The sequence below is a fragment of the Salvia hispanica genome, chromosome 3 (assembly GCF_029641045.1).
Source record: "Salvia hispanica isolate PSC_SH4W2 chromosome 3, Shi_PSC_v1, whole genome shotgun sequence".
NCBI classification, from domain to species: domain Eukaryota; kingdom Viridiplantae; phylum Streptophyta; class Magnoliopsida; order Lamiales; family Lamiaceae; genus Salvia; species Salvia hispanica.
Genome location: NC_142694.1, coordinates 42,641,013 through 42,665,767, shown reverse-complemented (window position 1 = coordinate 42,665,767; position 24,755 = coordinate 42,641,013). Strand labels below are relative to the sequence as shown.

Below are 24,755 nucleotides of genomic sequence, written 5' to 3'. Positions count from 1 at the left end.
TAGTTATAGTGAGTGGGGAGAGAATAAAGTAAAAGAGAATAATGTAAAGAAGTCTTCTTCTTTATATTATTCTCTCTTACTTTACTTTCTCTTCACTTTAATTATTTTATAAGTACTCCCTCTGTTTCACTATAGTTGAGGCAGAACTTTTGAGCACGGAGTTTTAGAAATGAATGTTGGGTGTGTTAAATAAATAGATAAAAAAATAAGAGAGAGGAAAAAGTAGAGAGAATAAAGTATAAAGTGAATAAAGCAGAGAGGATAAAGTAAGAGAAAGTAAAGTAAGAAAGAGAAAAAAGTTACCAAATATGGAAATGACTCAACTATGAAGAAACTTTCCGAAATAGTAAAATGACTCAACTATGGAGAAACGGATGGAGTATTAATTTTGCAAAATGGGTAAAAGAAAAGAAACGACCCAACTACCTTGGGATAGAGGGTATACGTTTTTATGATAACTAACTATACATGCACATATATCACCATAAAAAACATACTACACCTTCAATTAGACAGACATCTTCTTGATTTACAGTATCATAATCTTTTAATATCCAAGTGTTTGTAATTCTTTCTTGAAAACTAATAATGCAACCATTAATTGGACACAATTAATATTAATTATACATGCCAATAATGCTATTATTTGACAGCGCTTTGTATAATTGATCTCAGTGTGCGGCCGTAAGTTCTCTGTACTATAACCTTATGACAAAACATCAATTAATGTATAATTTGAATATCTTTGTAGTCAAGCAAAGACTTAATAATTAAAATTAAAATGGATTGTACTTCATTAAACAATATAAAGAGGCTATGTTACTTAATTGTGTCACACCTCAAGTTGATTGGCATTAATTAGGAAAATGGATGATAATTCACCAAACAACTGCTCCATAAGCTCTGATCCTGAAATTGGTGGTGGTGGGGACCTCTCCGGCACGCAGATCTCTAATACGGATAATATCATGAGTTTCGCTACAACTCATCTATAATAGTATAATTACTTACTTAAACTAGTTATAATGAACTTTTTTTTGTGGTTAGGTATATTCAAATTGGGAGAACATTGTATTAGCCTACCAATCACTTGGAGTAGTGTATGGAGACTTGGGAACTTCTCCGGTGAATGTATTCTCCGCGACAAGCTTCACTAATCTCCGTGAAGACGACCTTCTGGGAACCTTGAGCCTTATCATATGGACTCTGACCTTGTTGGTGTTGATCAAATATGTGTTCATCGTGATGCATGCAAACGATCATGGAGAGGGTGGAACCTTTGCTCTCTACTCATATATTCGGCGTCATATTAATTTTACGACCAATTTCACCATTCGCAACGCCAGAGTGGATTCGAGAACCCCTTCTTCGACTAGGGTTAAGGGTTTTATTGAGAGGAGCACTTGTGCTCAAAATTTTCTCACTATTATTGTGCTATTGGGAACTTGCATGGTTATTGGAGATGGAGCTCTTACTCCTGCAACTTGTGGTAACTCATTTTCAAAATCATTCATTGCATAATTTGCTTTTAATTAAGAGACCAAACTACAATTCAAATCATTAACTATTCGAATGGGACAAAAATGTCCAAACCCTCGATTTATAGGACACAATAAAATTACATGGGTTTGACTCGTTACCTTTAAAATGATGTGACAAAAATGATTTCGTTTTTTTCGATAAGTGGAGAAGCATGAGCATAAAAATTACATGTAAAAAAACTAAGTGATCTCATCTTCCCTTTATGTTGTTGAAAATTCTAGGATGTTTTTTTGTGACTTTTTCGAGCATTTCATTGCTATATCAATAGTTCGATATATTTTGAGAAACTATATATAGTGATATTCACCCAAACTATGTAGTATTGATATTTGATATGTAATTCTTATATATGTTTGCAATTGTGTATGAGAATTTGCAGTTCTTTCAGCCCTTCAAGGAATTCAGTCGCGCTCTTCCAAGATCACACAAGGTTTGTGGCCTAGTTTTTCTATCTAGAGTAACATTATTTTTTAATTTATGTATATATTAGGACCATCTGAGTTCCAAAGCCAAAGATTGATATTTAGTTTTGTTCTACATTAAAATAAGTATACATATGTATTTGAATACACCTATATATAAGTCATTAGATCAGAAAATAGAGAGCCTAGTGCGGCTAATATTGCATATATCATCACACCCATTATACAATGTTTTAAGATAATGAATACAGCTCTTTTCTAAAAATATCTTAAATCTTTCAATTCTATATAACTTTTTTCATTTTTCACAAAACATATAATCCCTCCGTTTCTCAAAAATAGAAACTCTTTCCTTTTTGTTCCAACCTTTTCATTTTAGGAAATGGACCATCCAATCACTAACACTAATTTTACTACATTTTTTCCCTTCATATCTCTTAATTTACCCATTTTTTCTCTTCCTCTCTCTTAGTATTTTACTAATTCTACATTAAAATTCGTATCATTTTAAAAATTCACATTTTTTTTAGAAACGGAGGGAGTAGTATCAATTAAAGAAAATTTTTGCAAGTATCCTAACAAAATCATAATTGTATATGTTCATATGAAGAATTTTGCAATGTGATCGAATGATAATGTATATATATTGATTATTTTGAATTGGTACAATGATATTGTCTGATTACTACGTTGACATATATTTAACCTTGTGATAATATTCATTTGGAATGAAATTAACTAACCAAAAAGGGTGATATGCGATGTAAACTTCGATCTGAAACGATGATATTGTCTGAATACTACACTGACATTTGTTGACAATGTGTGGATATTCATTTTGATTTTAAAAATTATGATGGATAATCATATTCAATGTGATTCAATTAGGAGCGAAACACGATGTATATATATGTGTTTTTAATGAAGATTTTGTTTGTTTGTTTTTCAGAACATGTAGTGTGGATATCAGTAATTCTTTTGGTAATCTTATTTCTCTTCCAAAGTTATGGGACTAGCAAAGTAAGCTTCTTATTCTCTCCAATAATGCTAATTTGGTTTGCTACCAATGTTTCAATTGGAGTTTACAACATCATCAACTATAATCCATCCATTCTCAAAGCTATCTCACCACACTACATTGTCAAATTCTTGATGGCCAACACCAAGACCGCCTATGATCTCCTCGGAACCGTTTTCTTGAGCATCACAGGTGCGTAAAATATGTGTTCTTATCATGTTCTGTTTATTTATCTTTCATACTAACTGGACAATTATTATCTTATTAGGAGCTGAGGCAATGTTTGCAGATTTGGGGCACTTCAACAAAAGGGGTATCCAGGTTGGTAACAACCATATATATCATATCTATGCTTAGATTTCAATCATCTAATCAATGGTTTCTACTTGTAGTTCGGCTTCTCTTTCGTGGTTTATCCGTCGTTGATAGTGACGTATGCTGGCCAAACGGCTTATCTAATGAAGCACCCTGAAAACATCGTTGATGCCTACTACAGTTCTGTTCCGAATCCTGTATACTGGCTGATGTTCGTTATCTCCACACTAGCCGCGGTTGTTTCAAGCCAATCCATGATCTCCGCATGCTTCTCCATCGTGAAGCAGTCGCTCGAGCTTGACTGCTTCCCTAGGGTTAGCATAATCCACACATCCTCCAAGCACCAAGGCCAAGTGTACTCCCCTGAGATCAACTACATTCTCATGATACTCACCGTTGGACTTGTTGTCGGATTCAAAGGCGGAGTCGAGCTCGCCAATGCGTACGGTGTCGTGGTGATATGGGTTATGATCATAACCACGTTTCTCATGAGTCTGGTGATGCTGACCATTTGGAAAATGAACGCGGTTGTCGTGCTAGGGTTTTTTGTTCCTTACGTCGTAATGGAGGGGGCATTCATGACGTCGTTGCTCCAGAAGATCCCGCAAGGGGGGTGGGTGCCGTTCGCCATATCGGCACTCTTCATGGTCGTGATGATGTCGTGGAAGTACGGAAGGAGCAAGAAGACGACGTACGAAGCCCATAACAAAATGAGCGTGACGGAGCTAGACGATGCTTTGTCCGGCAGCAACGGCTTTTGCCGGACTCCAGGTGTTTGCTTTTTCTTTACGGATCTCGTTTACGGCATCCCGCCCATCATCCGCCACTACATCCAGCAAACGAACTCGGTGCGTGAGATCATGGTCCTCGTCACCATCAGGACTTTGCCAATCAAAACCATCACACCCACCGAGCGTCTCTATGTCCAGAAGCTAGGGCGCTACGGGGTGTACCAATGTTTGATTCAGTTCGGGTATAAGGATGCGGAGGACATGAATGGAGCGGAATATGCTGATTCAATAGTGGCGAAGATTCAGAGTGCGGTGAAGAGAGGGATCGTGTTTGTCACCAGAAGGACTATTCTCAAGGCGAACAAGAAGAGTGGGATGCTTGCACGGTTCACCATTGATTATCTGTATAGGTTTCTGCAGAAGAACAGCAGGTCCGCATTTCCCATGCTCCAAACCCCGTCCCAAGCAACGATGCAAGTCGGAATGCTGTATGAATTCTAAAGGTTACTAGCTCCATGAAATAGAAGCTCTCTATCTTTTAAATTCCAGAATAAATTTGCAGCAAAACAAATCAAATAACAATAATGAGAGGAATTGAGATAACAAGCACAAGATTTCAATCATAGAAACGCATTTGATAGATTAACTACACATACAAACAGTTTAAAAGCAATGTGTCTGGTCATTTTTAGTCCAAATTTAGGACTTGAAAGATAGATTAGACCATTTGATACATAATAAAATGTAGAAAGCAAAATGTTCAAAGGTAAACGGGCCAACCACTCGTCCACGCAAAGTTAGCCCATGGCGTATTTCTGAGTCCAGCTCCTTGCAGTGGTCTCGTACTTGGTCCTGTCAGTTTTATACATATGGGCAATCTCAGGAACCAATGGATCATCGGGATTCGGGTCTGTCAGCAAGGAGCATATGGAAAGCAACACCTGAAGCACAAACAAACACCAACTCTTTCAGCAATTTGGATTTATGAGCAAGAGATTGTGTTAAATTAGATATATAAACATACTAACCTTAGAGATGGTTAGGGCTGGGCTCCACTGCTCCTTCAGTATGTCGAGACATATGCTTCCGTTGCTGTTTATGTTTGGGTGGAAAACTTTTGTCCTGAAAGCAACCTGCAGAATTCATCGAGCGGAATATGTCAGACATGCAAATCATAACTGAGGAAGATGCACCACAGGGAGCATCGAGTATCAAGTGAGATATGACACTTGGGAAATAATCGATGAACCTAAGAAATGTGGATGTAAACAATACCTTAGGAGGCTTGAAAGGGTAGTCTGGAGGGAAATGGATGGTAACTAAGAAAACCCCTCCTGCGTAAGGACTATCCGGAGGACCCATGATTGTAGCTTGCCAATGAAACATGTCCTCAGCGACAGGACCTGCCAATTACAAAGAATGGAAAAAATCGAACCACACATTTAGAAATCTTGAGGTTGAATTTGAAGTTTCGAGTGTGAAGCTAACAAGTGAAACATTAGCAAAACTATAATGGAGGTTGGAGAGAATGCGACAACGGAGGTGGTTCAAAGGCTGAGGAACAAAAGGGCATTTCCAATGCCAGTCCACCTTCTTTACTTGGACAGATTTGGATTAATAGCAATGGAAAATAAGTCTACGACTATACAAAAAACAGATTTTGCATAAGGAAAGGATCCAAATCAAATGGATGCTGAACTAAAGGATACCAACAGCAAATGGTGCCGGCTATTGCATCATGATCAGGAAAGTGTTCATTCACCAAATCAAAACTTGTTAAGAACTCAATATTTTGTATGTGGCATGGCACAGATGGCCAACCACACAAATCAGTTAACGTATTGTTTTACACATAAACTTTTGTGTGAATTAGACATGTCATTCACCATATGCAAACAATCCAGTGCAAACAGAAGACATAATGGGCCATCCACATACATTTTCATCTCCATGCAGCTTCTTAAAGCTTAACCACAAGAAACCTCTATTTAGAGAGAGGCCTCAACCATCCCTCAAGGCTAAAAAAACTCCTAAACTTGGGTAATTTTTTCACAATCAAAACAGAACAAGAAATCATATCAGCAAAAGATAATTTACAAATTCATGCTTTTACTTCAACACAATGGATTTTTAACCAACCTCAAACTGAAAAACATATGCACAAAGAAGAACCAGTCAACCACCAAAATTGCCTAAAAAAGAACCACTAAAATCCCACAATAAGAAAATGAAACAAAACACCTCAATGATTAATTGATTATATAAGGCCACAGAAGAAAAAAAATACTCCTATCAAACAATACTAGAACCCCAAAACTGGGTAGATATCAAAATCAAAAACAAAATTGAAAAACACATTCATGTAAAAATCGAATCTTTTTGATGTAAACGGGTTTAAAATGTAAAAATTCACGAAATTTAGTTACAATTACCAGCACTGCAAGAGGTAGGAGGATCCTTTTGGAGATCCTTGAGCTCCTTCAAGATCCGCTTTGAAGCCATAAGCGATTCCTGTGATCCCCCAAAAAAACAAGGCAGATCTAAATTTTGTAGCGGAATTTCTCGAAAGTAATGGAAAGAATTAGACAGAAATGGGTTGGAATTGTACCTGAGAGAAAGATTGGATCCTCCTGCCTGCGTAATTCGAGGGGAAAGTTTTATTACTTTTTCACAGAAAAGTGGACGACGAAAATGAAATTGCAGAGGAGATATTTGTTGAGTGAGGATATGAGTTTTATAGGAAGAAAAGAAAGAAACTCATAAATGAATAATTAATCAATTATTATTATTCATATTTGTTTTTTTTTTCTAGGCTTTTTTGTCATCACTGAATTTCATAATGTTGACATAGGGATGACTCCATTTGTCAAGTGGCTCCTTTTCCTTACTTTTTTGGGTGTTAAGAAATTTGATAAATTAAGTATAGATTCTATGTGTTCTGTTTTATTTTCTAGAATAAATAAAAGGAGAAAAATTTCAGGAATAGTGAGGTAATTTTTAATTATTCAAATTTTTTCAACAGAGATTGTTACCATTTTATTTAACAAATCATGTATGAACATATGATGGGAAACGTATATGTGAGAAAATTATTGGTCTTAGTAATTGTTAAATCCCACTTGTGGAAAGGGGTTATCCAAAGCTAAACTTTATTGTTGAAAATAAGCCAAATCTTTCATCTTTTCATTATAATAATGCTAAAGGTTAAAAAATATAGATGTGGATAGAAGGTGGGATAACCAAGTTGATTATGGGTTCGGATTGATCAACAAGGGCGGCTAATTCTTAGTTTTTGAGTAAAATGCAAGTTTTAATAGTTTATTTATTACTCTTAACCATCGAAAAAAGAGAGTCTATAATTACTCTATTATTTCTCAATAATATTAAAATTTTATTAGATTTTATTTTAATACAATGGGGTCGAGTGGGGTATGTACTGGTTTCTTGCTGGAATCTTGCTGGATTTGAATCAAATTACTTGATAAAGATAGTGACAGTATCTATGAATCTATGATGATATGATAATACAAGTATTCAAATTGGGTTGTTGGGTTTCATTTACTGGAATTCTTTTAACTGGCGATAATAATATATATATTTTATGTTTGAATTCGAATATAACTTTTGAATATTGAAAATTTCATTCGGGATATAAAACGGGTGCTGTAAAGTTAATTAAAAAGACAATTTGTAAGTCAATGTGCAATTATTTGAGCATGTCAGTAATATATTCAAAGGGGTCAAGTGCATTGAAATTGTATTCGACTTAGACTGCGTTGCGTTACTTTTCAAATGATCTATCAAATATTTCTTCAATTACAACCTTCTTAAGAGCATCCGCAATGGTCGGCTAGCGACCGGCTAGCCGAACCATTGCAGTCGGCGAGAGCGAAATCGGCGAGCGGATCGGCGTGGACTGGCCGATCGCTCGTCGCTGGCCGATCGGCTAGCCGCCATTGTGGCAGCCCGATCGGCCACAGCGCCGATTTTTTATTTAAAAAAAAAAAAAAAAACCTATATAAACGCGATTTTCGTTTCATTTTCATTTGCACCACTTGTTTTAACGAGTTTTCTCTCTCTCTAACTTTCTGTACAAGAGCATCATCGCGCGATGAGTAACGCGGGTGGTAGCGGTGGTGGTAGTGGTGGGGATGCTGAGGAGTACGAACGGAGGATGAACGAGGCTATGGATGCCTACATGAACCGCGAGATGGAGCGGTACATGCGTATGGTGGAACAGCAGGCGATACCTCGCCCTCCACGAGTTGTCCACCACCGAGCAGTGATTGATCGGGATCACGTAGCTGCACATCAGCGGCTGTACGACGACTACTTTTCAGAGAACCCGCGGTTTCCCGCCAACATGTTCCGGCGGCGTTTTAGAATGCGCAGGGAGTTGTTTATGCGCATCGTTGGGGCATTAGAGCGTCACTATCTGTGTTTCCACTTCAGGCACGATGCGGCTGGCAGACCTGGCCACACCCCTATTCAAAAGTGCACAGCGGCAATCAGGCAGTTGGCCTACGGAGGCGCGGCAGACATGTGGGATGAGTACCTCCACATCGGTGAGTCGTCAGCCCTGAAATGTCTGAAGGAGTTCTGTGGGGGCGTGATCAGCATTTTCGGTGAGCAGTACCTTCGAAGCCCTACTCCCGAAGATTGTCAGAATTTGATGCAGATGCACGGGGAGAAGCACGGGTTCCCCGGGATGTTAGGCAGCATAGATTGTATGCATTGGGAGTGGAAGAACTATCCGACTGCCTGGAAGGGGGCCTACACGACCGGCTACAAGTCAAAGAACCCCACGATAATCCTCGAGGTCGTAGCTGATTACCGGCTGTGGATCTGGCATGCGTATTTTGGGGTAGCCGGGTCGAACAACGACCTCAACGTCTTGAACTCGTCTCCCCTCTTCAACGAGAAGTGCCAGGGCGTCGGTCCAGCCGTCTCATTTGTGGCCAACGGCAACCGGCATGATATGGGCTACTACTTGGCAGATGGGATATACCCTCGGTGGCCGGTCTTTGTGAAGACGATTCGACAAACAAGTGATGAAAAGAAGGCCTACTTTGCGCAACGACAGGAGTCGGCGCGCAAGGACGTGGAGCGCGCATTTGGTGTGCTCCAGTCTCGATGGGCGGCAATTAAGGGTCCAACGCGTTTGTGGGATGTCGGATGCGTTTCCCAAATAATGTACGCCTGCATTATCCTTCACAACATGATCGTCGAAGACGAAGGCGTACAACTGACTAGTTGGGTCAGTGACGATGAAGCCGGTCCAAGCCACGGAACGGCCACCCCTAGTGTACGACGTGGGGTACCTCTCGATGAAGCCGGCCGCCTTCAGGAATTTGCCAACATGCGCCAAGTGGATGCTCATATTCAACTACAAAAGGATATAATTGAAGAGTTGTGGGCACGGAGGATTGCACGGCGATAGTTTTTTTTCTTTATTATGCATGTAATTTTTTTTATCTATGTAACTTTTTTAAATGCAATTAATGAATTTTCCCGTATATGTGTCGTAAATTTAATTCCGTAATTTAATCGTAATTTTAATTCCGTAAATGTAGTATATTTTGAATTATTTTTATTGCGGCTGGTCTATGGCTGGCCTAAATCTGATGTGGCAGGTGGATTTTTTAGTGTTGCTGACGTGGCAGGGGAGAGAATGGCTGGCCTAAGTACCATTGCGGATGCTCTAATTCTGCTTCATTTTGTTTAATTTTATTTTATTTTTATATAAATGAGAATACTGATCGATCTCTTAGCATCTCCAACGGCAGACGTCGCGGTAGGACGTTGCGGAAGTCCGACCGGACGTCCGCCGCTGTGAACGAAATGGTAGGACACGCTCGTCCCATTTGCCCGTCGGATGGGCTCGGACATCCGCCCGACGTCCGACCGGACGTCCGCTTCTGTGGCGTGGGTCGGACGTTCGATTATGTTTGATTTTTAAAAAAAAAAAAAACTCTATAAATACGGCTCGTTGAACTTCATTTCATTCACACCACTTGTGTTGACAAGTTTCTCTCTCTAAACTCTATTTTCAAATATATCTAGAATGGCTAGTAGTCGTGCGGGTGGTAGTAGCGGGAGCGCTAGTGATAGTGATAGTGATAGTGATAGTGAATTGGATCTCGTTGTAGAAGGGGCGATTGATCGATTGCTACGGCAGAGGCAGCAACAGCGGCAGCAGGCGGCGGTACCTCGGCCGATCCATCGCCGACGTCATGTACCCCGGGACCACATTGCTGCACATCTTCAGTTGTATCGGACTACTTCGCTCCGCAACCGCGTTTTGGGGATGTCTTATTTCGGCGACGTTTTAGGATGCATCGTCCGTTGTTTATGCATATCGTGGGTGCTTTAGAGAGAAGATATGAGTATTTCATGATCAGGGAGGATGTGGCTGGCAAACCCGGTCACACGCCCTTACAGAAGTGCACTGCCGCAATCAAGCAACTGGCGTATGGAGGCCCGGCTGACATGTTCGACGAGTACCTCCACATTGGCGAGTCGTGAGCCGTCGAGTGTCTACAAAATTTTTGCGCGGACGTTAGAGCGATATTCGGGGATCGCTATCTTCGGAGTCCGAGCCTCGCAGATTGCCAGCTGCTGATAAATATGCACGGGTCGGTGCACGGGTTCCCTGAGATGTTGGGCAGCATAGATTGTATGCATTGGGAGTGGAAGAACTGCCCCGCCGCCTGGAAAGGGATCCACACTTCCGGCTTCAAAGCCAAGCATCCCACGATGATCCTTGAAGCTGTAGCTGACTACCGTCTGTGGATATGGCATGCTTATTTTGGAGTCGCTGGGTCGAACAACGACCTCAACGTCCTCCAGTCGTCGCCCCTGTTCAACGATCAGTGCAATGGCGTTGGTCCCGCCATCAGTTTCATTGCCAACGGCAACCAGCACAATATGAGATACTATTTGGCGGATGAGATATACCCAAACTGGCCCGTCTTTGTGAAGACGATCAAGCATGCGATCGGACCAAGAAGTCCTACTTTGCGAGCCATCAGGAGGCAGCGCACAAGGATGTTGAGCGGGCATTTGGTGTGCTCCAGAGTCGATGGGCGATTGTGAAGGGTCCTTCACGGATGTGGTATATTCCCAACATCGGCGACATCATGTACGCATGTATCATTTTGCACAACATGATTGTCGAAAGTGAAGGTGACGAACTGACTCAGTGGACCAACGAAGATGATACGGGTGCCGGTCCAAGCCACGGCGTGGCCAGCGCGAATGTGAACATGGGGGTACCTCATGGAGAGGTTGAGCAGTTGCGCGCATTTGCCTACATGCGGCAAAGAGATGCTCATATTCGACTTCAGGAGGATATCATCGAAGAGGTTTGGACGCGGAGGGGTGGACGTTGATGTGGTTGCTTTTTTTATTGACTATGTAATTTCTTTTTTTCGAATAATGTATGTTTTTTTTATAATGAAATATTCGCATTTCCCCTTTCGTATTCGTGTCGAAATTTTAATTCCGTAAATTGAATAATTGTGAATTTAATTTTATTGCGGCAGGAAGTCCTAGTGATATGGCAGTAGAATGGAAAGTCCTAGTGATGACGTGGCAGGAAGTTTTTGTGGGAAGTCCTAGTGGGAAGGGCGCCACCGGAGATGCTCTATAACATCTTTATTATTTTCAACGCTTTCAAATACTTTAGCTAGTAACTACTCCCTCCGTCCGTAGTCCAATTTCTTAGCGGCACAAATTTTAAGAAATGTTTAGAAAAGTGAGTGAAAAAAAAGTTAGTGGAATTGGAGTCCTATATAAAATGTGAGTGAAATGAGTTAGTGGATGGTGGGACCCTATTACCATTTATGGTAAAAGTGAACCGAGACTCCTATTTGCGGACGAACTAAAATGAAAAAACGGGACTTCTATTACTCCGCGAATAGAAGTCCTGTTTTTTATTTTTTATTTTTTATTTTGGTCCCTTCGCGAATAGGAATTCCGATTCATGATTCCTACTCTATTATAAATGATAAAGCGGCATCCACATTTCATTAACTCATTCGATTCATATATATAACTCCATCCATCCGTCATTATGAGTCTCATTTCTTGGCGACATAAGTTTTAAGAAATGTTAAGAAAAGTGGGTGGAAAAAATTTAGTAGAATAGGGGGACCACTTGTATGTATTAGTTTTAAATGAAATGTGAGTGAAATGAGTTAGTGGAAGGTGAGACCATATTACCATTTATGGTAAAGTGAATCGGGACTCCTATTCGCGGACGAACTAAAATGGAAAAACAAGACTCCTATTCGCTGTCGGAGGGAGTCATTTAAAACTATTATACACAAGTGAGACTCATCCTCCGCTAACTTTCTTTCACCCTCTTTTTTTAACATTTCTTAAAACCCATGCCAAAAAAGTGAGACTCCTATTTGCGGAGGGAGTAACAATATACTTTAACTATTTAGTTATATTCTCTTCATAAAAAATCGGGTAAAATATCATTTTACATCGCATTCATTTCCTATTTCACAAGAATAATTCTATGTTTATTACAAAGCCATTAAAAATTTAAAATATGCTGAAAAAAGAGAGCATATTATTCTTTTATTAACTTATTCATAAATGAACATGAATAATAAATTTAAAGACCAACTCGAATCCCAGATCTTTATGGATTCCTATTGATCAATGGCGAAGTCGAGTGAAAAGTGTTGGAAATCCATCGAGTGAAAACCCATCGATCCAGCCTCAACCTCGACTTCCTTGTCTTCATCTTCTTCTCCGCCGGCAAAACTCGTGCGCTGGAACTACTCGGAAGCGGCTCAGGGTGGCGGCTGATCAGAATCCTGGGAGAAGCCGAAGCAGGGCTGCCGGAGGTGGTGGTGGTGGAGCCCCCGCTCGGAGTCCTCGAGTGGTCGTGAAAGAGTTCCCATAGCTCTTGTTTCCTCACAGCAGCTCTCACCAGCCTCTCCCAATCTTCATAAACTTTAGTCATCCTTTTTCACACATTCACACTATAATTCTTCCTCACTCTATATTTATATACACAAAGCAGAGTAGATGGTAGTTGCCTCTTTATTTCCATTGAAATTTCGATGCAATTTCAACGTCAATAAAAGCTTCACCGACAAAATACAGTTACGAAATGACACAGTCGAAGAAATATTATGCTCCAAAATTTTCAAAATATAGTAAAAGTTACAAGAAAAAGTTTTTGGAAAAATACACTCACTATCACTAGTTTTCACCAAATAAACACCAAATCTTGAGATGAAAAATATGGTCTTTTTATTTCTTAATAATAACTCGAACCTCATGCGAAGGGACCAATCAATCGTCAACCTCGGCTCTGATTTCCTTGACAAGCTCATCCTTGTAGTCTTCGAATGAATCAGGGAAAGCCTCAACGGTTCCGTTTTCCACCACCCATATCTGGCTCTTTTCTTCATCTTGGCACACGCGGGATATAAGCCTAGAGTCATGGCTGACGAGAACGACTCCTCCTGTGAACTCATCCAGCGCGTCTGCCAATGCATCGATACTCTGCATATCTAAATGATTGGTCGGCTCATCCAGAAGTAGAATGTGCGGCTTAGACATGGATATGGATGTGAAAACCACGCGCGCCTTCTGCCCTCCGGATAGTTTTGCAATAGGAGTCAGATGGTTGTGGCTGGGAAGTCCAAACTTGCCCAGCTTTGCCCGGACGGCCTCTTGCTTGCTGAGCCCTTCTTGTTCCGGATGTAATCGAAGTAGATACTGAACGGGCGTTTCATCCATTATCAGGAGATCCACAAAGTGCTGCGAGTATCTGCCTATCCTCAGTTTCTGACTTCTCCTCACCTCACCCTCTGTTGGAACTAAATCACCTGCAAGAAGGTTGAGCAAGGTTGATTTTCCAGCTCCATTGGGTCCGACAATTGCTACACGAGTCCCCATATCAATGCCCACATCGACATTAGACAGCCTGAAGTCCTCGCGATTTGGGTAGCTAAAGCTAACTTCGAGTAGTTGCATGAGTGGTGGTGTTAGCTCAGTAGGCTCAGGGAAATGGAACTCCACTGTGTAATCTTTCCATTTCCGTGGTGCCTCTGCTACAGGCTCATCCTCATCAACCTTACCCTTACTCTTGCTCTTCGAGGCTTCCTTGGCAGCATTAAATTTGGCTCGATCCTTGACCTTCTCCTGCTGAGTTCGACTGCCAGATCTCTTAGCATTTCTCAGCTGCTTTTCATAAGCCTCACTCTTCTTATTTGCCTCTTTGCGGCGCTGCTCATATCCACCTTCGAAATCATCAAAATTTCCACGATAAAGGTGAAGCTTCAAATCATGGAGATGGATAATCTCGTTGCAAACGGTATTTAGAAAATCTCTGTCATGTGAGACAACAATAAGAGTTTTCTTCCACCGGCATAAGTATTCTTCCAACCAGAGAACAGCCCTGAGGTCAAGATGATTTGTAGGCTCATCCAACAGCAACAAAGTAGGCTGAACAAAAAGTGCTCTGGCCAATGAAATTCTCATTCTCCAACCACCACTAAAGGACCGTGTTGCTCGACCCTGCATATCTTTAGTAAAACCCAACCCAGCAAGAATTTTAGAAGCTTGAGCCTCAGCAGCATCTGATCCCATCAACTGCAACTTCTCATACAATTCACTCAGCTTCTCTCCCACGTCATTCCCTTCATCATCATCTTCGCCGTCACCAGTGGACATATTCGATGCATCCTGCAAAGCAGCAACTTCTTCTCGAAGTTTGACAAGTTCTTCGTTGGCTGAAACAACTGCTTCAAGAGCTGTTCTATCATCACCAACGACCTCTTGTTCAACCAAAAGTACATCAATATTTTTGGGCACGGGTATCTTTCTCCAAGCAAGAAGCTTTAACAGGGTAGATTTACCCATTCCATTGGGCCCAACCAATCCATATCTCTTCCCATGAGAGATTTTCACCGAAGTATTCTTCAACAGTTCTTTCCCTCGAGCAGCAACAGAGAAGTTTTCAACTGTTATATCTTTTACATTAGCATCAGCATCGTTTTCACCATCAAGTACAGAAGCCCGGCTACCAATTACAACAGTAAACGCATCACGATCATCCCTGAGTGCCTCCTTTTTAGCTACCTCTGCAGCCTGAGCCACAAGCACATCCTTCTTTCCACGCTTCTTCAACTCTTTGTCGGTGAGACCTGTGTCAATAGGCTTTGTAATATTTCTGCGGCTGTTTACCTCAATCAGATGTGCCTCCTCCTCTGAGCCCAATTCCTCTTCCTCTTCATCAGATGAAGGAAGATCTATACCGTCAATATAAGAAGAGGCTTTAGGAGCAGGTTTTGGCTTGGGTTTACTAGTGGAGGCGCTTGCTTTCTTCGGCTTTTCAGGTTTTGCATCCATGCTCGCGAGTAATTCAGTCACCGAGAACTTCTCCTTCCCACCCTGCTTCGACTTTGTACCAGCACCAGCTTCATCTGATTTCTTTTTACCCATTTCGACAATACCTAATCAACCAAAGTTAAAAAAACAACCAACGAAGTTTAATCAGCAAGGAACTAATCATACAATTAGAAGCATGATATATTGTTCGTACAATCAACTTGACTAAATTTACCAAATTAACGCCTCACATTTCAAACTAAATATTAGTTCTCAAACAGCTAATTTACCAAATTAAAGCACCAATCAGGCAATCAACCAGGGGATAAATCTCCGGGGGAAAACACCAATTCTTCAGATCCAATTCAGTTCAAATTAGGGCTAAGTTAACATCGAATTCGCATCAAAACGACAACTTCACAACAAAATTAAGAAGCGCCAACAAAAATACCGTCAAATCCAACGAAGAATTATTCAAATTCAAATAAAATACAAAAACAGATTTACGAGAAATTCTTACAGTTTGCAATCCAGTAGCTGGAGCCTAGATCGGCGGCGATATTCGGATCTAGAAAGGAGATTCCGATAAATCGGTAGCTCAAGCTGAGAAAAAACGGCAGCGATAGCTAAAGATCCCTAGACTGCCTCTGTAGAGAGGATTATTTCTATTTTGCAAAATAGCTAAAGCAATTGATATTTTATCAATATTTGTGACTGAAGCCTTAAATTTATATATTAATGTTTGAAGATTTACACTAATAAAATGGCACGAAAATTTATTGTTAAATATTTTAACCAATTGATATTAATGTTTGAAGATTTACACTAATAAAATGGTTTTGTAAATTTTGTGTTATAAATTTTTTGTAAACACGAGTTAAAAAGATGCTTCAACTTTATTATTTGTAAACTGAAATTTTTTGTAAACACGATTATCAGATTTGAATGGATAACTTTGGGCTGACATCAGGCCCATTCTAAGATTTTATTAAATATTTTACATAAAATTACGTTAATTATATTTTATTCTACTAGAAACTTTAAGATTGTTTATTAGTCATTTTATTTATAAAGTTTAGTAAAATCGAAATATTAAATTTTAAAATTTCAGTTTTTCTTAATTGCCAAATCCAAATACAAAATGTCGTTGTTTGATGATCTTCAAAATGATGTGTTTTAATAAAATAAGTATTTTTTTTATTTGATATTTGCTGGGAAATGTTGGTGCTTTGGTGTGCCTTCTTGGTGGGTTGTCACTGTATCAACAAAATATCGTCTGTTTTCTTTTTCCTATTCTTATTCCGTGTTGTTCTTAATGTCACCAAAAATGTCATTTTGTATATACAATTGAGAAAAAAAAAATTCACTTTAGTATTCTGATTTCAAATATTACGAGATTAATCATAATTAGACAAAATTTCATAATTTAATGGCTACTAACCTTATATAAACATGCATTGCAAATATTTTCTAAAAATGAGTAACCCTATAAAATAATTGGACTTAAAAAAATTATCTATCTCAACGCAAAAGTAAGTTCATTTAAGATTACAAAATAGCAGTAGCAAGTAATCAAAACTAATATGACCAAATGTATCAGTTGACTTTTCACTAGCTTTTCTTGTATTTAATCCTTAAAACAAACTAGACTTTTGACTTTGGGTGAACATTGGTAGCTTAACAACATCCTAACCGCCCCTCTCTCTCCACTCCCAAACTTAAACTAACAACATCAACCTAATCCAATCACAAATTCATTTGGCACCATTACTTTGGCAAATGGGACAAACAATAATTCATAGCAAACAAAACCATATTCAATGAAAATTATATTAAAAAAAATTAAAATTCTTGGACCTAAACCAAATTACCAAGAATCTAGTTTGTAGTTGAAGAGGATCCAATCTCACTCACATGTGGTCTAATATTCGGACTCGAAGACCTTGTCCCACCACGAGAGCTATTCCTCGTGGCTGTGGCCGTGGTCGGGGCCGGGGCCGGGACCACGACCCTAATCTCCTCCACCATCTTCACCACCTGCTCCATTTTCGGCCTTTGCTCGGGCATCCGCGCCACGCAACTCAACCCTATTTGCAACATCGACACCATCTCCTCCTCCACGTGTGGGTACCTCAGGAGCTCCAAGTCGAACACCTCACCCGTCCACTCCTCCCGGACCACGGAGTTCACCCACCTCACGAGGTGGATGACCTCCTCCCCTCCCGAGGCGTGGACAGGGGACTTCCCAGTGAGAAGCTCAAGCAGGAAGACCCCGTAGCTGTACACATCGGATGCCTGCAGCGCCTTCCTCGAGTCCATCACCTCCGGGGCACGATACCCCGAGCGCACAACGGGCGCCGAGGCGGGACTCATCAGCGTTGCTAGCCCGAGATCACTCACGCAGCCGTACTGTTGGGCGTTGAGGAAAATATTCGAAGATTTTATGTTTCCGTGAACGAGCTTCCCCCCACATTGTGTGTGGATGTGAGCAAGGCCTAACGCTGCGCCAATCGCGATCTTTAACCGTGTTTCCCAGTCGAGACGACACAGGTTTTCGCCTCTTCTTGCTGCACAAATGTGGCAAAAGTCATCAATTTAGAGGCCAAAAGCAACTAGCAATACAATAACTCAACCTTTTTTCATGATCAAGATAAAGTTTGTGTACTAATAAAACACAGTTCACTAACAACGCTATACAGAAGAGTGGACATACACAATACAGAATGACACTACTACTAAAATCAAGAAAGGCCGATTCGCAGATCACAAACAACAAAAACGACACAGAAATAGTGATGTATGTATAAGTAGTAACATACCGTGGAGCAGCATTGAGACGCTTCCCTGACTATAGAAATCGTACACCATTAGCTTCTCGTCCTTGGAGTAGTAATAAGCCCTCAAAGGAGCAACGTTCGCGTGCCTAATATTCCCAACAACCTCCATCTGCTGCTCAAAATCCTTCCTCCCAACAATGACTTCCTTCAATCTCTTAACCGCAACTGTAGTCGCATCCTCTAGAGCCGCCTTATACGTAGCCCCAAACGTCCCCTTCCCGAGCACCTCAGCAGAGGCCCTCAACAAATCCTCAAGGTCGAAAGCAAGATTACACCCCTCAAAAAATATCATCCCCGCATCCCCTTCCTGCACGTGCTGCGACCCCATCCGCCTTGTTGACTTCTCCGCCTTCTGAAGCGGCCCACTCTCCCCGCCTTTCTTCCTTCTGCTGGTGACAAACAGCAGCAAGGCGATTGCCACAAAGGCCGCCACAGAACTGCCAATGACAATTGCAAGAATGGTATGGTGGCTAAGTTTAGGCGAATGCTTCTTTCGTGTAGCTTCAGGTGAAGTAGCAGAAGATGGCTGGAACGAAAAATTGTTGCCCCAAAAGGCTGAGCTAGGAAATCTTCCTAGATATCGAGACACATCTCCGGTGAGATTGTTGTTGGACAAATCCAACACTTGCAGAGTTTCGATATCGAGATCAGGAACATCACCGAAGAGAGAGTTATTAGCAAGATCCAAAGCTACTAAATGAGTCAGATTTGAGATTGAAGATGGGATCCTCCCATTAAACCTATTATTCGACAAGTTCAACACCGAGAGATTTTCCCAGACAGATAAGTCCAATGGCAATGGACCCTCAAAATGATTAAACTCAAGATACAAACTAGACAAATTCCCAAGCTTCAAAATATCAGAAGGGAAAGGACCAATCATACCATTAGATCTCAAACTCAAGATCTGAAGGGCGGATAAACGGCCAAGAGTGTTAGTAGGAACTCCGCCTTTCAATCCAACAGCAGGAAGTCTAACAGCTATAACTCTTGAACCATCATGATTGCAAGTGACTCCAGTCCAGCTATGGCAAACAGAAGTCCTCTCATCCCAATTCAAACTCCGGGAATGGTTCACGTATCTAATGAAATCGAGCAAAGCAAACTTATCCTCAACCGGTTCTGCACTAGCTAATGAGAAGAGAGCACCACACACTAGCACTACTGAAAGGATCAGCTTGATTCCCATCTCTTGTTTCTCTCCAATCAAGAACCTTAAAACCCTCAAACACTAATGCATAATCTCCCCCATCCCTGAGATCATGAAAAAACAAAACAAGCTTGAGTTTAAGATGAAACAGAAATCATATTTAAGATACTACTTATCAATGATTGGTGACATTTGTTTGAACATGGTAAACAATGTTAGGTAAACAACCAAATCGAATACTTTTAAAACACAAAGAAACAATTTTTATAGAAGCCCTTTTCCTCCCACCTTCATTGACTCTGATCAATCACTCACCTCTGCATTTTCAAATTACAAACAACACTAATTTCAATAGGGTTTTCCTAATTCTTCACCGTTTCAAAGAATCATGCATCAACCAATGACATCTCATCTAATAAAAAATGAATTGAGCTGAAAAATATAGTCTTGCCTCTGAAAAAGAGATAAGAAACTTCCAATCTCAGCTACCCAACAACCAAGAATTCTGCAGGAAACAGAGTCAGAGCTTCTGTTACATAAATCCCAAATGGAAAAAAGAAAGAGCAGAGACAAAAAAATGCAATATTTAATGAAAACAAGTGGGAAGAATCCAAACACAAACTGAGGCAGCGGTTGGTGGCAGTGTGATGAATGGGAAAAAGGAGATTTCTTGCTTGAGGCAACGGAAATGTGAAGGGAACACAAGAATTAATGATGGGAAAAGTTGGTTTCTTTTTCTTCTTTACTGAATTTCCATGGCGCGGGAAGAGTGGGATCTGCACGTGCTGTAGCGTAAAGATGGCTGCAGCTGCAGATTAAACAACTAAATTTGATTGAATCATGTTGAAATTTTTGAGAAAGAGGAAGTGATGAATGTCTACTCTCAAGAATTGAATGAAAAATCACATTTTGATGATTATATTCACTTTCTTCTTTTATTCACTTTTTAATAGTTCACGTAATTATTTTTTGAATATTATACAATAGGAAAGGAATTAGGTGTGATATTTACTTAATTGTAGGAAAATTTTGAACGTGTTTATGGAATTTTAAATTAATATTTTAATTTAAGGCATCTTCCCAAATTAAATTTTGTAGAAATTAGGAAAATGCTGCCTTCTATAAAATTTATTTTGGAAAGATGCCTTAAATTAAAATATTAATTTTGACTTGACTATTTAATTAGTTCAGTGTTCTTATTTAGACCCCGTAAGGCAATAAAGTAATAATAGGAGTTAATATTTTTATTATTTAAATGGTAATATAATTTCCCAAAAAGGAATATATATAATTATTGGAGTGATGGTTTAGAGGTGGATTAGGGAGTTAAGTCATGTAAATGGCACCTCTTTTGCACGATTTTCCCAGCACTAACAGAAATATCAAATATATGCAGTTTAAATTCCTCATGATTTTATATAAATGAAATTTTTTCCCATTATAATAATGTGAATAGTCTTTTTTGTTGGTTATTGAAAGTGGACGGTGGTGGTTATCACTTTATGAGTATGAATAATTAATATGCTGAAGTGTTTAACTTATACCGTTACAAAAATTCAGATTTCAGTCGGTAGAAATTTATGATTTATTACCTGTATATAAATTTATGATAGTTTTATTTTTTCCGTTAAAAACACCATAAATATATATGGGTCACTGCAAGCTTATACTAATAGTTTAGGGTCTTGTAATAAATCTAAGAATGACGATACATAAATACAGTCATTAAAAACATAATGTTTATATATAAAATTAGGTTCATAATTTTTATGAAGAGTAAAGGTTGTATTATAACTATTCACGTGCCTAGAGATTCATAATGATTAAAGCTTTGCTGGATTTATCGTCTTACACCACAACCAAACAACGATGATTTAATTAATTTAGAATTTTTCTATTTGAGATCTTGATTATCAACGTATTTTTCAGAGTTTACTAATGAAAAGGAGTTGGTAAACCCTGCTTATTTTGTAGGGATCGTGTTCGTATAATATTCAAGATGATATACGATTGACTATGCATGAAGAAAGTGACATCACATCGCATAACAATGTTTAATCACGACAATTTCAACCGACTATTCCGACCCCAAAAATTATTAACAAAAAAAGCTAATGATTTTTTTTTATCTATAATCTACATTCATGCTTAGCTACAGCACAATTTTTAAATCCTATTGCATCACCACGATGTGAACAGGCATTGTTTTCTTAAGAAAATATAATGTCATGCAATATTATTGCGTATTTGCATTTATATTAATTTAGCATATATGTATATTCAATTTTTTTTAACAAAATGTCCCAGATCTACAGCTCAGTGCCACGCAAAGGAAGCAATCTGATTCACGAGCATCGGAAAGGGTGCGAGAAGCCGACTCTCGGACGCTTGGAGCCTCAAAGCCGGAACAGTCACCGGGCAACTGCTGAAGAGTGCTAGTAGCGGCTTTCTTTCATCTTCTTCCTTGTTTCATTCTTTGTGTTCTGTTCTTTATTTTCAAATGAGGAAGCTGTTTTGGAAAACCAAACATCTAAGATTCTATTCATCATGAATATAATGCCCTAAACCGATGTTGGAAGTTGGAACCGAGTACAGGTAAGATGAAAGAGGAAAGAAAATGGCTCTCACTCAAAAGAGGCATACCAAATCTCTATACAATACAATCATAGAATTTCTCTTTTTTACAGTGGCAAGCAAATTTGTGAAGCTACTGCACCTGATTTCGTATCAAATAACACTACAACGCACTGATATTCAGGATGGAGCATTGATAAGCTGAGCCAACGCCTTGTCTGTGTCATTGTCGTACATGATTAAGGCATCCGCCACGTTGTTCGATGAGAATCCCATTTCCCGGAGAAGGGTAAATCCATTGGCGAATTCCTTAACCTGCAAAATGTTGAATGATATTATAAGATGGTGGTAAGAAAGAAGGCCTATTCCATTATTTCCAGACGAATTGATAGAATGATCAAACATATACTAAATTCAAGCTAAAAAAGACTCTGAAAAGAAGAAAGATGGATATTCACATTACCTTACTAGGATTGTCTCCATAATTTGCAACTGCAAGCGGCACAGCCTCCCTGCTGAGGCCTGCTGCTATGTATCTGCTTGCCACGGGATCAGCAGCCGGTCCCTGAACTCAACAGCAGATTCATGTCAATATCAACAGCTAGATTCAAGAAGAGAGAGCACATCAAATACAGAACTGCATTTTAGCACTAGATGCACACTCAGATGCACGGTCCATCTGTCCTATTTAATCCTAATTGTGATTATTATACTCAAACTAGAGATTAACATCACCAGCTAGATTCAAGATAAGAGTGTTCATCAAATGCATAACCACACACTAGCACAAGAGGCACACTGGGGTGCACTGTGCATCTGCCTTAATTAATCCTAATTGTGATTAAATGGTGGACAAATAAACCCTAATGGAGTGGATGCACTGTTCATTCGGATGTACACGAGTGTATGCATTAGCACAAAGATGATACAAAACCGGCCATAAGCTAAGGACTAAGCAGGCTCAAGAACACACATTGAAATTAGAATGCTACAAATCCAATCTACAGAAAGAGCACATACATAAGATGGTGTTGGCTGAGTTGCCTTTGGTGGAGCATTATCGATTCCAAGCCTAGCCCAGTTAGGGCTCTCCTTAACTGCTTCCTTCAGCACATTCCTCTCGAAATCGAAATCAAAGTGGAAATTGCTGCGCGGAATTTCCCCCAAATGTGGCAGCAATGGGGGCTACATCGCACAAATTAATCAACTTTCAAATCCGGCAAATAAATCACAAGAGAAGATCCTAAGCTAAAATTAACAATTAACCAGTAATAATGAGATTTTATACCGGTGGAGTAATTCGATATTCAGGCTTGATAGAAACCCTAATCCCGATCCCAGCTGCAAATCATCCCCAATTCAGAATACAACCAACAATTAAATTCAATCACATGAAAAATAACGGAAAGGAAGCGGCGACTTACGATTAGAAGGGGGAGGCGGCGCGTGGTGCGACGGGGGATTGCGGAAATGCGCGGCGGCTGAATGAGGGGCGGCGCTGCCGATCTTAGGGTATAGTGAAGACTGTTGAGCGTAGGCCGGGTGAGAAGCGGCGGAGGAGGAGGAGGAGGAGGGAGCCCTGCCGTAAGGCGGCGTGTTGAAATCATAGTGTGGCGCCGGCGCGGTTTGTTTTCTGAAATCGTACTCCATTTTTGGTGGAAATCAAGCTGAACTGTTTGATTTCATCGAAAATCAACGAGACTTTTTCTTCTTGGTTGAGTAAAGGAGATGAGAAATGAAGAAATTAAAATAAGGGGAGGAATTTTGGAGGCAATTTCGTAAATGATTTCAGTTATTGCTTAATTTTATTCCACTAAAATATTTTAAATAAATACTAGTAATAGTAAAATACGTGGCAAATACTAGTAGTGGTAAATACGTGAAAATTGCAAATCTGAATTCTGAAATGAATTTGAATACAATTATCCACTTTTCTTATCAAAATAGCTCAAAACTAAATTCTCCTTTCTGGGCTAAATGGCCCAAAACCAAATGAGTAGCCCAATTGACAGTATCCATATTGTCAAGTTTATAAATGCATACAATTAAGCAATTTAGCTAGATAATAAAAATATCGAAGAAAAAAAAATAAAAATTACAAAAATTGAAAATTTGTGACAAAATAAAAGTTATAATTCAATCAAAATTGAAGATTTGTGCAAAAAATTCGTGAAAACGGGTGTGATTTCATAAATACAGCAGTATAGTGATAAAAGTGTAGAGTATATATAGGAATTGTAGGCCATCAATATTTGTAATAGAAAAGATAAATGTACAAAAAATTGTACTATGTACATGATATCCTTAATTTTTCAAATTTAATTAAAAGTTAGTTTTGTTATTTACTTAATTATATGTAGCAATAAGAAGAAAATTGTACTATGTACATGATATCCTTAATTTTTCAAATTTAATTAAAAGTTAGTTTTGTTATTTACTTAATTATATGTAGCAATAAGAAAGAAGTAATATAGAAATTTTATGTCGAATTATAACATGATTTCGAGCTTGATTTGAATTAATTATACAATATTTAGTAAGAAAATATTTATTTCTCTTAAATATGCAAATATTTAAGTAAAAATTTTAAAAAAATTTGAAGTGTTGCAAATGATTAGTATTAAATCAATTAATGTTTATAAAACAATTTCAATAGAAAATGTTAATAAAAAGTTCAATTTCGTACGATTATGTACATTTATCACTACATTTTGTAAATCCGAATAAAATGAAACTATGTCCAAGAAACAATTTCATTTGTACTTTTCATCTATTGGATAAGGACAATTATAGTTGTCACTCTCGTTA

General features: G+C 39.2%; 3 protein-coding genes and 2 pseudogenes across 6 annotated transcripts; 1 reads left to right on the top strand and 4 right to left on the bottom strand.

The window, feature by feature from the left end:
• The first annotated feature begins 866 nt into the window (after positions 1-866).
• On the top strand, positions 867-4,537 carry LOC125210084 (potassium transporter 26-like; annotated as a pseudogene).
• Positions 4,538-4,642: 105 nt separating this feature from the next.
• On the bottom strand, positions 4,643-6,793 carry LOC125214231 (ubiquitin-conjugating enzyme E2-17 kDa-like). Its single transcript, XM_048115166.2, has 5 exons — positions 6,637-6,793; positions 6,461-6,539; positions 5,304-5,431; positions 5,057-5,161; positions 4,643-4,969 (listed from the first exon to the last, which is right to left on the bottom strand). The coding sequence occupies exons 2-5, from the start codon at positions 6,528-6,530 to the stop codon at positions 4,826-4,828; spliced, it is 447 nt and encodes a 148-aa protein (XP_047971123.1). The 5' UTR covers positions 6,531-6,539; positions 6,637-6,793; the 3' UTR covers positions 4,643-4,825.
• Positions 6,794-12,573: 5,780 nt separating this feature from the next.
• Positions 12,574-16,077, bottom strand: LOC125214230 (ABC transporter F family member 4 pseudogene; annotated as a pseudogene). Of its 2 annotated transcripts, XR_016137135.1 has the most exons (3): positions 15,907-16,077; positions 13,326-15,511; positions 12,574-13,009 (listed from the first exon to the last, which is right to left on the bottom strand). The product of XR_016137135.1 is annotated as an ABC transporter F family member 4 pseudogene, transcript variant X2 (transcript). The 2 variants fall into 2 exon arrangements; XR_016137134.1 differs by lacking the exon at positions 12,574-13,009 and having other exon boundaries at positions 13,177-15,511.
• Positions 16,078-17,124: 1,047 nt separating this feature from the next.
• LOC125213792 (putative inactive receptor kinase At4g23740) lies at positions 17,125-20,273 on the bottom strand. 2 transcript variants are annotated; one of them, XM_048114529.2, is made up of 4 exons: positions 19,990-20,273; positions 19,825-19,878; positions 18,206-19,477; positions 17,125-17,953 (listed from the first exon to the last, which is right to left on the bottom strand). In XM_048114529.2, the coding sequence occupies exons 3-4, from the start codon at positions 19,410-19,412 to the stop codon at positions 17,265-17,267; spliced, it is 1,896 nt and encodes a 631-aa protein (XP_047970486.1). In that variant the 5' UTR covers positions 19,413-19,477; positions 19,825-19,878; positions 19,990-20,273; the 3' UTR covers positions 17,125-17,264. The 2 variants fall into 2 exon arrangements, with proteins under 2 accessions (XP_047970486.1, XP_047970487.1); XM_048114530.2 differs by having other exon boundaries at positions 19,996-20,273.
• Positions 20,274-21,974: 1,701 nt separating this feature from the next.
• Positions 21,975-23,714, bottom strand: LOC125213793 (uncharacterized). Its single transcript, XM_048114532.2, has 5 exons — positions 23,372-23,714; positions 23,236-23,288; positions 22,968-23,132; positions 22,411-22,512; positions 21,975-22,262 (listed from the first exon to the last, which is right to left on the bottom strand). The coding sequence occupies exons 1-5, from the start codon at positions 23,595-23,597 to the stop codon at positions 22,128-22,130; spliced, it is 681 nt and encodes a 226-aa protein (XP_047970489.1). The 5' UTR covers positions 23,598-23,714; the 3' UTR covers positions 21,975-22,127.
• Positions 23,715-24,755: the final 1,041 nt, after the last annotated feature.

Coding starts and splice junctions, on each gene's coding strand:
- LOC125214231 (XM_048115166.2), bottom strand. CDS start 6,530: ATGGCTTCAAAGCGGATCTTGAAGGAGCTCAAGGATCTCCAAAAGGAT. Junction 5,162..5,303: donor ACCCTTTCAAGCCTCCTAAG/GTATTGTTTACA, acceptor TGAATTCTGCAG/GTTGCTTTCAGGACAAAAGT. Junction 4,970..5,056: donor CAGCCCTAACCATCTCTAAG/GTTAGTATGTTT, acceptor TTTGTGCTTCAG/GTGTTGCTTTCCATATGCTC.
- LOC125213793 (XM_048114532.2), bottom strand. CDS start 23,597: ATGGAGTACGATTTCAGAAAACAAACCGCGCCGGCGCCACACTATGAT. Junction 23,133..23,235: donor AATATCGAATTACTCCACCG/GTATAAAATCTC, acceptor TGTGCGATGTAG/CCCCCATTGCTGCCACATTT. Junction 22,263..22,410: donor ATGGAGACAATCCTAGTAAG/GTAATGTGAATA, acceptor AACATTTTGCAG/GTTAAGGAATTCGCCAATGG.
- LOC125213792 (XM_048114529.2), bottom strand. CDS start 19,412: ATGGGAATCAAGCTGATCCTTTCAGTAGTGCTAGTGTGTGGTGCTCTC. Junction 17,954..18,205: donor CGTCTCAATGCTGCTCCACG/GTATGTTACTAC, acceptor ACATTTGTGCAG/CAAGAAGAGGCGAAAACCTG.